General features: G+C 36.4%; 1 protein-coding gene across 1 annotated transcript; it reads left to right on the plus strand.

The window, feature by feature from the left end:
- The first annotated feature begins 6049 nt into the window (after positions 1–6049).
- Positions 6050–8565, plus strand: LOC109020707 (probable aldo-keto reductase 2). Its single transcript, XM_019003229.2, has 5 exons — positions 6050–6300; positions 6396–6596; positions 7235–7407; positions 7488–7590; positions 8066–8565. The coding sequence occupies exons 1-5, from the start codon at positions 6127–6129 to the stop codon at positions 8402–8404; spliced, it is 990 nt and encodes a 329-aa protein (XP_018858774.2). The 5' UTR covers positions 6050–6126; the 3' UTR covers positions 8405–8565.
- Positions 8566–10755: the final 2190 nt, after the last annotated feature.

Below are 10755 nucleotides of genomic sequence, written 5' to 3' on the forward strand. Positions count from 1 at the left end.
TGTTTTCGAGTTGGAGTGGGGTGGGGCTGTGTGGAGTTTTTGCAAGAGACTATTTTTGGGTTGTGTGAAATGTGAACTTGTATTATGTAAACTTTTGGGGTTGTTTTTGTATAAATTTGAGCTAGCATTGGGCTGTTTTTCAGCTGGAGTAGGGTGGGGTTGTGAAATTTTTGTAAGGGGTAGTTATTTTGTTGTTTGAACTTGTTTTGGGGGTTGTTTCTGAACTTGTTTTTGGGGCTATGTTTGGGTTGAGTTTTGGGGCTGCTTTTGTATTGTATCATTAATCATACTCTTTTGTTTGTGTATTGTGTTTTAGTTCTTAAATCATGAATTGTGAGGGCACAAGTACTCCTACGTCCACCTCCGCATCTTGTCTAGAAGGACCACAACTACAACAGTCTATCAAGGCTCCCATAATCGAAGAGTCTAGTGAGCCATTAGACTCTTCGGTATACACTGCTACTACCTTCTAATGTATCTCGTGCCCTTCACCAAACAATAAAAACCTAAAGAATAGGTCAGAGGTATGAGATCACTTCACAAGAGTGTCTGATTGTGATCCTGAAGAACCTACAACAACTTATAACCATTGTGGAAAAATGTGGAAATGTCATCCCAAAAGGCAAGGCATTTCAGCCATGAGAGCACACATCCACCTTTACTCTAAAAACTATAAGAGTAAATTGGATAGGGGAAGGGGAGCCAATTCTTGGTCCCAGAGGCATGAGTTGAATGAGGGGAAGAGCAGTAGACCCTAGGGATGACCAATTATAATGAGAAAAAAAAAATTAGGGCTACCCTTGCTAGGATGGTGGTACTGGATGAGTTACCTTTAAGGGTTGTTAAGGGCCAACGGTTTCAAGACTACACTAAATTGCTTGATCTTAGGTTTCCTATTCCTTTTTGTTTTATGGTAGTGAGAGATTGTATGAGGGTATTCTTGAGAGAGAATGATAGCTTGAAGAAAATGTTTTTGACAACCAAGCAAAGAGTGTGTTTGACCATCGACACTTGGAATTCTATCCAAAACATTAATTGCATGTGTGTCACGACTCATTTTATTGATTGTAATGCCCCATCCCTGAGGGTCCGGGAGTTAACTCAGTTACCTAATAATCAACTCCAACACTGCTAATATACTTCCAAAAGCTCCAAATCAAACTTAACCACTTCCAACTTAAACAATCACCCAAACTGATTTACCAAATCCTCAATACAGTAACCCTAAAAATATCAACTTCTCTACAAGTCACTTAAACTCAAATTTCAACAATAATTATAGACTCAAAATTCTCAATATTATAAAGAAATTTTGATTCAAACTAATTTCCTCAATATAATCAATTCTTCAAATGCCACATCATCAGAACACAAAGAAATTTCTTAACAAAAATCGCCAATACTCATCGAGACTTTCTATTCTTAATCCACTATTCTTAAGTCATTTCATCCAATGCTTCATAGTCTTGATCCATAACTGAAATATCCAAAATCATCTGAAAATATTAGAGATAAGGGGGTGAGTTATCAACAACTCAGTAATCAGAGAACATATACTAGTATGTTATTAGACTTTGAAATGCTGAACAAAATATTTTATCTCAGAATGCAGAATCAGAAAACTTCTTTTCAGAATGCAAAATCGAAACATGTTATAAAAAATATAAGAGCAAGACTTTCAGAAAAACATTCTTATTCAAAATTTCCTTAGCATATCATAACTGAAACATCATATCAAAACAGAATTCCATGTTTAACCCCCATGGTAGGGTTGTGCATTCTGCGGAAAGCCAAGCAGAACATAAATCACCATGAATATCAAAGCGATTGCACTCAGAACAGAAAACCACTATTATGTCATGTGGTGGGCTAGAGGTCACTATTGTATCCCGTGACTGGGTCAGAGGTCACTATTGTATCCCATGACAGGGCCACAAATCAGGGCAAAACAGAATCAGAATCAGAGTCAGAACAGAATCAAAATCAAAATCAGAATCAGAATCAGAGTCATAACAGAATCAGAATCAGAGTCAGAACAAAATCAAAATCAGAGTCAGAACAGAATTAGAACATTATGCCAAAGGTTTTTCAAATGCCAAATCATTCCAAAACAGTGACTGAACAAATCAGATCATTTCACATTTTCCAAATCAGATTCAGAGTAAGGGTGGGCATCGTGGCCCCCGCTGCCCCACCCGCCCGTACTGACCCCTAAGGCGGGGGTAGGGGCAGGATAGGGGCGACCCCCGCCCTGCCCCGTATTATAAATATATATATATAAATAACCCAGGCATGAAACGATGATGGGTTATTTTTTAAATATACCCATAACGAAACGATGCCGTTTCGTCGATGGAAAAATGACGTCATTTCATTTTTTGTTTAGAATCCCCCCAGCCAGATCACCCTCCCACTCACGAACTCACCCAGAATCTCTCTCTCTCTCTCTCTCTCTCTCTCTCTCTCTCTCTCTCTATGTCTCACTCCGTCGCTTGCCAGTCGCTGTGCCAGTCGCTGTGCTCTCTGTGTCTCACTCTGTCACTCACTGTCACCGTAGCCGTCTTTGCAGCCTCTCGTAACTCTGTCTTCATCTTTGTTGCCGAATGTAACAAACCCTAAATCTACTACAATTTTTTGTGATATTTATTTTATGGAATGGAAATTGGAGGAATGATGGGGTTTAATCGAAGATGGAGGATGAGATTTTGTGAATTGTGTGCTGTGGAGACTTGATTATGCATGTGGTTCACTGGTTTGAATGGTTGATGAACAATGTGTACAATGTGTTGTGTTCATGTGTGAATCTCTCCGTGATTGGTTTATTTTTTTATTTTTTTCGAGATACCCTTCACCCTAAATTAATTTAGGGGTTTCCATCTGGGTTTCAAAGATTGAAACCCCTAAATTATTTTAGGGTTTCGGATTAGGGTTCCAATTACTATCAATACTAAATTTTGAGCTATTAAACCGATGGTAATAAACTGATCTTGGGTTAAAAAATATATATATTATACATTCCAATTACTATCAATACTTTCTTAGTTGTTTACCAAAATTATCAAGTTACACTTTAAGCTATTAATTAAATTTTGAGTGTGTTTTTAATTGATTTGGTTGTGTTTTTAATTGAGTGTTCTTTTATATACTTTCACATTCTTATATTTTTATGTAAAAAATCTTTACATCTTTTATGAATGATTAAAATGAGGAATCAAAATGAGAAGGCATATTATCATTTCCTTTTTTTTTTTTTTTCCCTTGCATGTTCTTTGTCTTTCCCTCTCAGCCTTGGTTTTTGACAATTGAGAGCATTGACATTGGTCTCTTCAAAATGAATGGATCTTCAAAATTTGAAGAGGTTTGGGGTTAAAATGCTGGCATTGGATTCAATAAACCATAAAGCTTTAAGTTTTAGCTATAGTATATTTACTTTCATCTTTATATTTGAAGACCCACTGTTCACAGTCTATCCTATTATTTTATTACAAAATCCTTCCTCCAACCGCCTTCCCCCTTTTCGCTCGTGATTTCGTTTCTTCTCCCAGATGTTTCTCTTCTTCTCCCTTTCTTCTTTCCCAACAGCCCATGAATCTGTTTTAACATTTTTCCTTTTTCTTTTAATCTCATTCCTTCCCCATTTCTATCTCCCATCTCTTCTCGACTTGGAGTGTTGAACAAGTAGGCGAAACCCTATATCCAGCCCAGTTCAAGGTCCATTTTCATCAAACATGACCCAAGACATAGAGATGAAGGAACTCCCAGCTCCCTCTAATTCAGCGTCTTCCTCTCCTCCGTCAACTCTCCACCGTAAGATCATCCTTTACATTCCAGTAAAAGTATATTATATGTATTTTGGGTCTGAATCTCTGTTCTTCTTGTTAAATTTCTAAATTGGTTAGTTGGGGTTTGATTGTGTTTTTCATATTCGAAATTTGGTGTTGAAGTTTGAATGTCTTATTTGGATTAGGCGAAATCTGTATTTTATGGGTACTGCTTCAGCTCATCAGGAATTAATCGGGCTTGTGAATTAGAGTGTAGACATAGATGAGAAAGTTATTAGGAGGGAAAAGCCAACACATTTGGTAATGGCTCTAGCTAAAGCAAAGGCATATTTAATTGTTATATCTCTCTAGCTGTTGAACCTCTCGGAATTGGAGCTCAATGTTAATTGTATGAATTTGTGTGTAGTTACCCTGTGGTTGTATAATTTGAACTGCTTAGCCTGTAATTTTGTTTACATATATTAAAGTTTTCAGCCCCCACAAGTTATCATGGGAACGTCATTTGTTCCTCATCTTTCTGTGATTTTGGGTACATTATTTATGTTATATACTTGTACGATGATAATTTTCATTAAACCTTCTTATTCTGATTTTCTTCTTAGGCAGATGCCATTGTATCCAAGCTCAAAAGTACCACTCAATTTGAGGTGGAGGCTCATTCAACACTGTTGATAACTGCAGATATAGTATGCCTAGATTCCCCTTTAGTTACTACCTTTTTGATAATTTAATTGATTTTAGCATAAACTAGACCCTTCTAGTATCTCTCAAGTAATACCTGAACAACTGGTTTTCTTATTTTTTTGTGCCTTGATTGTCCATAAGTGACAACTCTAGTAATTGATGAACCTATCCCCTTTTAAGAGCCGAATGGGGACCAAGTCTTTTGATACCTACATACTTGAGTTGCAATGCAAATGAACTTGCACTGAGCATGCTTTATAAATTACTTGATACTACCTATTATATGAGATGGCTCTGTAAGATGAGTATGGGAAGAAGATATGTTTCGAGCCTATACTCTCTGTCTTCTTGATAATTTTTAATCATAAATCCTACTTCTAACTGCCCACTGTTTTTCAAAAACAATTAAAACTTTAAGGGATTATAATCACCTAATAGAGTTTATCTGGTGGACAATCTTCTCTAAGTCCATCGAGTAAAGGTGTCCAAGTTACAAGAATTTATAATAATCCAGGCAATGGATTTTTCCTCGATCCCATGCAAGATTGACACTTCTTTTAAACATATTTTTTCGTATCTAATCTACACACAACCTGTTGGGTTTTGGGCTGCCATATTCATCTCGTTCCTCACAACATATACATCCTTTGCCTTTTATGATAATGCAGGATATTCTGGCATATTCATCTCGTTGCTCACAACATGTGCTCTTCCTGATGAGTGAATATTACATGATAAATACATTTTCAAAAATTATATATATGATTGTTGGGTAGAAGAAAGGTTGAAAAAAATGTGTTTGTTGGATAATTAGGTTGAGAAAAAACAATTGTTGGAAAATAATAATTTAAGTATAAAATTAAATTATTAATTAACATATGATTAGTGTAGTTGCAAAAATGAAAAAAAAAATTAAAAATATTATTATTAAAAAAATAATATTATATAATTATTTTGATGAATCAAATGATTAATCCAATATGTAGTTATGAATAGAGAGGTTTTAGATTTATAAAAAATATGTACTTTTTATCTAATTTTGAAGATAGCTTTTATTAAGCTAATGCTCTGAGACGGTGGGACCACATTCGATGACTATGTGTTTACGGAAACGATATATTAAGGGAGATTTTAAAAAGAAAAAATCTACACAACCTCTTACTTTTCACACAATCTCTACACACTATATTTTTTTAATTTTTTATTGTTTTATTAATATTTAATATATGAATAATAAATAGAAGAATTAAATTAGTTTAAAAATAATAAACTCAAAAAAAATTTTAAAAAAATATTAAAAAATTTAAAAATTTAAAAAAATATGATACGTGGAAATTGACGAAGTTATACAGTATTGCTCTTTAAACAAAATATGTATCCAAAGTTAGAAAAGTAGGCTCTTACGTTAGCAAACTTTGATTATTTCGCTTCATGTCCTTTTCGCCAGCCCCTCTCGATCCCTTCCCCTGTGACAAGAGGGTAGTGCTACGCTTATTATAATTTATATATAATTTTATTAAATTTAAAATAATATTATTTTATTAAGAAAATATATTTTTAAGTCTAGTTGTGACAATGGCGATGGTGGGCATTTCCGCCTCCATCTTGCATATAAACTGTGTTGGTCAACTGCCTCAGTTACTCCTCACACCGATCGAAAATGGCGCAAAGAGTTGGGAGGATAAAGCTGGGTTCTCAGGGTCTGGAGGTGTCGGCGCAGGGGCTGGGCTGCATGGGCATGTCCGCTTTCTATGGCCCTCCCAAGCCCGGCGTTACTTTCCTCGATACCTCGGACATCTATGGCCCTTTCACCAACGAAACTCTCCTGGGCAAGGTACTGATGCCTTTTAAGCTAAGCTAGCTAGGTCCGTCCGCGCAAATACCTTTTATTATGATATTGTGCATGTGTTGGGTGTGGGATGCTGGCAGGCTTTGAAGGGAGGCGTTAGAGAGAAGGTGGAGTTGGCAACAAAGTTCGGTATTAGCCATACCGATGGGAAGATGGAGATCCGCGGCGATCCGGCGCATGTTAGAGCCGCCTGTGAGGGCAGCTTGAAGCGCCTCGACATCGATTGCATTGATCTCTACTACCAGCACCGCATCGATACCCGCGTTCCGATTGAAGTCACGGTTTATCCCTTTTCGTTCTTCATAAATTTTTATCGTTTTGATCTCTTTTAAAAGTCTAATAAAAAGTAAAAACAGATTATGTATGATGTAGAGATGGTAAATATAATTTTTTTAATTGTTCATCCACACAATGAAAATATAACTTTTTCTTATTTTTTTTTAAAACTTTTATTGGGCTATTGAAGTCATTTTGGCAAAGAAAAGATATTGTGTTCACATTATATATGAGAAATGTCGAGAGATATGTGAATATTACATATTTAATAGTTGTTAAAAAAGTATTTAAAATGAATAAAGAAAGAATATTTAAATGATATAGAGAAATAATAGATAAGTTGATGTATGATTTATTGTAAAAGTCGTTAACTAAAATAGAAAAATCAATTTTGATGATCTTTTTATAAAAAAAAAATACAAAAACCATTAATATTGGTAATGCCCACTATTCCCCATTACATGCAAATCAACTGTTCCTGTCGGCTACACATCTTTTACATGAAAATTTATTTTTTTAAAAGTGGATTCCATATTTTTTTTTAAAAAAAGAATGCACGGGATTTGCATACCCTATACCTATATCTAGTATTATTTAAATTTTTATTAAGCGCGGCTAATTCTTTTATTCTATATTCTATAAGATTGGAGAACTCAAGAAACTAGTAGAAGAGGGTAAAATCAAGTACATAGGTCTATCCGAGGCCTCTGCATCAACCATCAGAAGGGCACATGCTGTTCATCCAATAACAGCTGTGCAGCTAGAGTGGTCTTTGTGGTCTAGAGATGCTGAGGAGGAAATAATTCCTACTTGCAGGTGAGGCATCATTTACATTTGCTTTCCAAGTTTTAGAATAATTAGAAACTGTATTTTCAATTTGCCTCCGAATTTTTCAGGGAACTGGGCATTGGAATTGTTGCATATAGTCCTCTGGGAAATGGATTCTTTTCATCAGGGCCCAAGCTTGTTGAAGATTTGTCTACCAATGACTTACGAATGGTTTGTAGATCTACCACAAATGTTGTGTTTCAAAGATCAGCTTACCTGTTTCTTTTAATGAACACATACAGTAATCAACAACGTTAATTAAGCAAGCATGTAATACCAGACTTACAATCAGTATATTGAGAACAGACGGAGTAGGATGATGAATGATAAAATCAGTGCTTGTAATCATAATACAAGTGTTCTGCCGAGATTGCTTTTTTAACTTTCATTGATTGCCCTTGGGGAGGGATCGATCTGATTGTTCTGATGATTATCAATCGCCCTCAGAGAATCTGAGGCATTGAGTTTGGTGTTAAGGGTCTTGCAGTGTTAGAAAAATTGAGACAGGGCGTGGCAGCTGTGGATGGTTATGTATTACAGAATTATGTTGAAGAATATGGTGTTCTGTTTTCTTTTTAAGCATTTGTTTCCATTGACTCTATGAATCATTCAGAATTAATGCTGACATATGCATGTACTTATGCAGTTTCTACCAAGATTTCAACCTGAAAATCTGGAGCATAACAAAACCATATTTGAGCGTGTTAATGAAATGGCAACAAGGAAGGGATGCACCTCATCACAGCTAGCACTGGCCTGGGTTCATCACCAAGGGAAGGATGTGTGCCCCATACCTGGAACCACAAAGATTGAAAATTTCAAGCAGAATATTGGAGCTCTGTCTGTGAAACTAACACCAGAAGAAATGGTGGAACTCGAATCATTTGCTTCGGAGGATGCAGTTAAGGGTGAAAGATCTATTAACGACTTTGCGACCTGGAAGAATTCTGAAACTCCGCCATTTTCTTCATGGAAGGCTGTCTAAGCTCTTTTTTTGTTGAATATGGACTCTGTCAATGCTGTCATTGAGCTGTGTTGAGTTCTTGATTGCTCAGAGTTTATGTATATTCTGTTTGAATGCTTTCATGTCTGATTGCAATGTGAACTCTTATCATATACCTGTTCGGTATGATTTACCTTTCGGAAGCAAGCATAATTTGCCCCATAGATCATGATACAGCATGTTGCAGTTGGTGAGTTCGAACATGCCTTGTGATTTTCCTATCAAGGAATGATGTTCTGCTAAGCTATGCTACTTCAACCACGTCCCAAATCACAATTGTTATCAAAGGCCAAATAAATCCGCAAGAAAATATGAAAGAGAGAAGGAGAGGGAGCCGATGAAAGTCGAAGGTTGAAAGTTGAAGGTTGAAAATATTAACGAAGCAGAGAATGGACCAAAAGTCCGTCTAATAGAAAGAGGGCTGGCTGGTTGGAACTACTCCATGCTATCAATTTAGCAAGAATTGACGCACACAATCCCTACATGGAGAATTACCATAATGTTTTGTGAAGTAACATTTGGGTTTACGGGCTTTTCTACAAAGTAAAAGGTTTCCTTTTTTTCCTCATAGTCTCACTCTAAAAAGGTTTATAAAATAGTGTTAATTCCTAAAATATATATTTTTTAAAAAAAGTGGATATCGAAACTTTAAAAAGAAATGGACTATAACTGAATAATAAGCCAAGTCATGTCATATGGACCATTTTGCAAATAATTCATGGAAGGATCCATTCTAGAAATGTAATGCGTACGAATGTAAGGAAGTTTGAATAGTTGGGAAGAGTCTTGAAATCGGTTAGAGCGAATTTCAAGAGTAGCGATAATTAAAACATTAGTAGAAAAGAAAGTTGAAATTTTTTAAGTACTTTTGGGTAGTAATTAAAACATTCGTAGTAAAGAAAGTTTGTAAAAATTATAATGATTAGTTTGAAAGTATTTGTGTTTGAGTAATGTTTGGAAAAAAAATGGGATGAGATGGAAATTTTGGGATGAAAACTTTTTTCAAACAAGCCCTAAATCTCATCAAAGTTATTTATTAAAGTCTATAGAATCTAAACTTTAAATCCTACCAAGATCATTTCTTATAGTCTGTAGAACCTAAAACCTCATATTTAATCAACTCATATACTTAAGTCTGCAGAATTTAAAACCTAGCCTCTAACACCAATTGTCAGACCGAATCAACCACTGCCGCAGCCTTGCTAGATTGAATCAACCACTCGGCGAAATCAGAACCACAATAAGAGGGTTTGCTGAGGGCAAAGTGTCGTCTTGGGAGATAAAAGCTCACACCACGAGGGCAAGGTATGAAGAAGTGTTTGTTGTCAACACACGATGGAAGAAAACTAAAACCAGAAAGACTACTGCGATAACCTTTGGCCATGAAGACTACGAGGGCGTGTTGTACTCTCATGATGATGCATTGGTAGTGACTCTACTCGTCGTGAACTATACTACCTGCAGGATCTTAATCGACAATGGAAGTTTAACAAATATCATATTTTGATACACAATTCTGAAGATGGGCATTGAGTAGGATAGATTATGCCCAGCCCTTACACCATTGAAGGAATTTTCAGGAGAGATAGTGCAACCAGTAGGTGCCATCACATTACCCGTCATAGTGGGAGCAAGGTCCCGCACGACTATGACAATGACAGATATTTTGGTCGTTAAAGGCCGTTCATGGCTGAAGAAGAAATCCCTCCACCACTAGAGCTTATTGAGTGAGCGATAGAGACTTGAGACGAGGGGAGTATGAAACTATTGAGCCCTCAGAGTTAGTAGCTATGTATCTAGACTGACCAAATGCAACAACTAGGATAGGGCACGAATGACGTCGAAACTCAAGAAACAGTTGAAACAACTTCTTATCGAGCATAGAGACGTATTCACATGGAGTCATGAGGGCATGCTTGGCATAGATGCAGAGGTGATAGAACATTACCTTTACGTTGATTCGAAGGCCAAGAAATTAGCACAGAAGAGGAGAATTTCCAGTGGAAGAAGTATGCAACAATCGTGGAAGAGGTGGAACTCCTCTTAGATGTAAGATTTATCTGAGAGGCTCGTTATCCGTAGTGGCTCTACGATGTCGTGTTAGTAAAGTAGGCAAACAGAAAGTGGCGGGTGTGTGTAGATTTCACCAATTTGAGCAAGGCACTTCTAAAAGATAATTTCCTCCTGCAATGGATTGACCTAATAGTCGACTCAATAACAAGCCACCAGATGTTGAGTTTTACGAATGCTTTTTTCAGGCTATAACCAGATACAGATGTGCGAATGCAACCAAGAAAAAACGTCTTTCATAATGGACAAGGCCTATATTGCTA

Source organism: Juglans regia, chromosome 12 (genome assembly GCF_001411555.2).
Source record: "Juglans regia cultivar Chandler chromosome 12, Walnut 2.0, whole genome shotgun sequence".
Classification (NCBI taxonomy): Eukaryota; Viridiplantae; Streptophyta; class Magnoliopsida; order Fagales; family Juglandaceae; genus Juglans; species Juglans regia.

Bases quoted from the DNA above. Each gene is read 5' to 3' on its own strand.
- LOC109020707 (XM_019003229.2), top strand. From the start codon at position 6,127: ATGGCGCAAAGAGTTGGGAGGATAAAGCTGGGTTCTCAGGGTCTGGAG. The intron at 6,301-6,395 runs GTACTGATGCCT...GGATGCTGGCAG, and splicing joins ACGAAACTCTCCTGGGCAAG to GCTTTGAAGGGAGGCGTTAG. The intron at 7,408-7,487 runs GTGAGGCATCAT...CGAATTTTTCAG, and splicing joins GAAATAATTCCTACTTGCAG to GGAACTGGGCATTGGAATTG.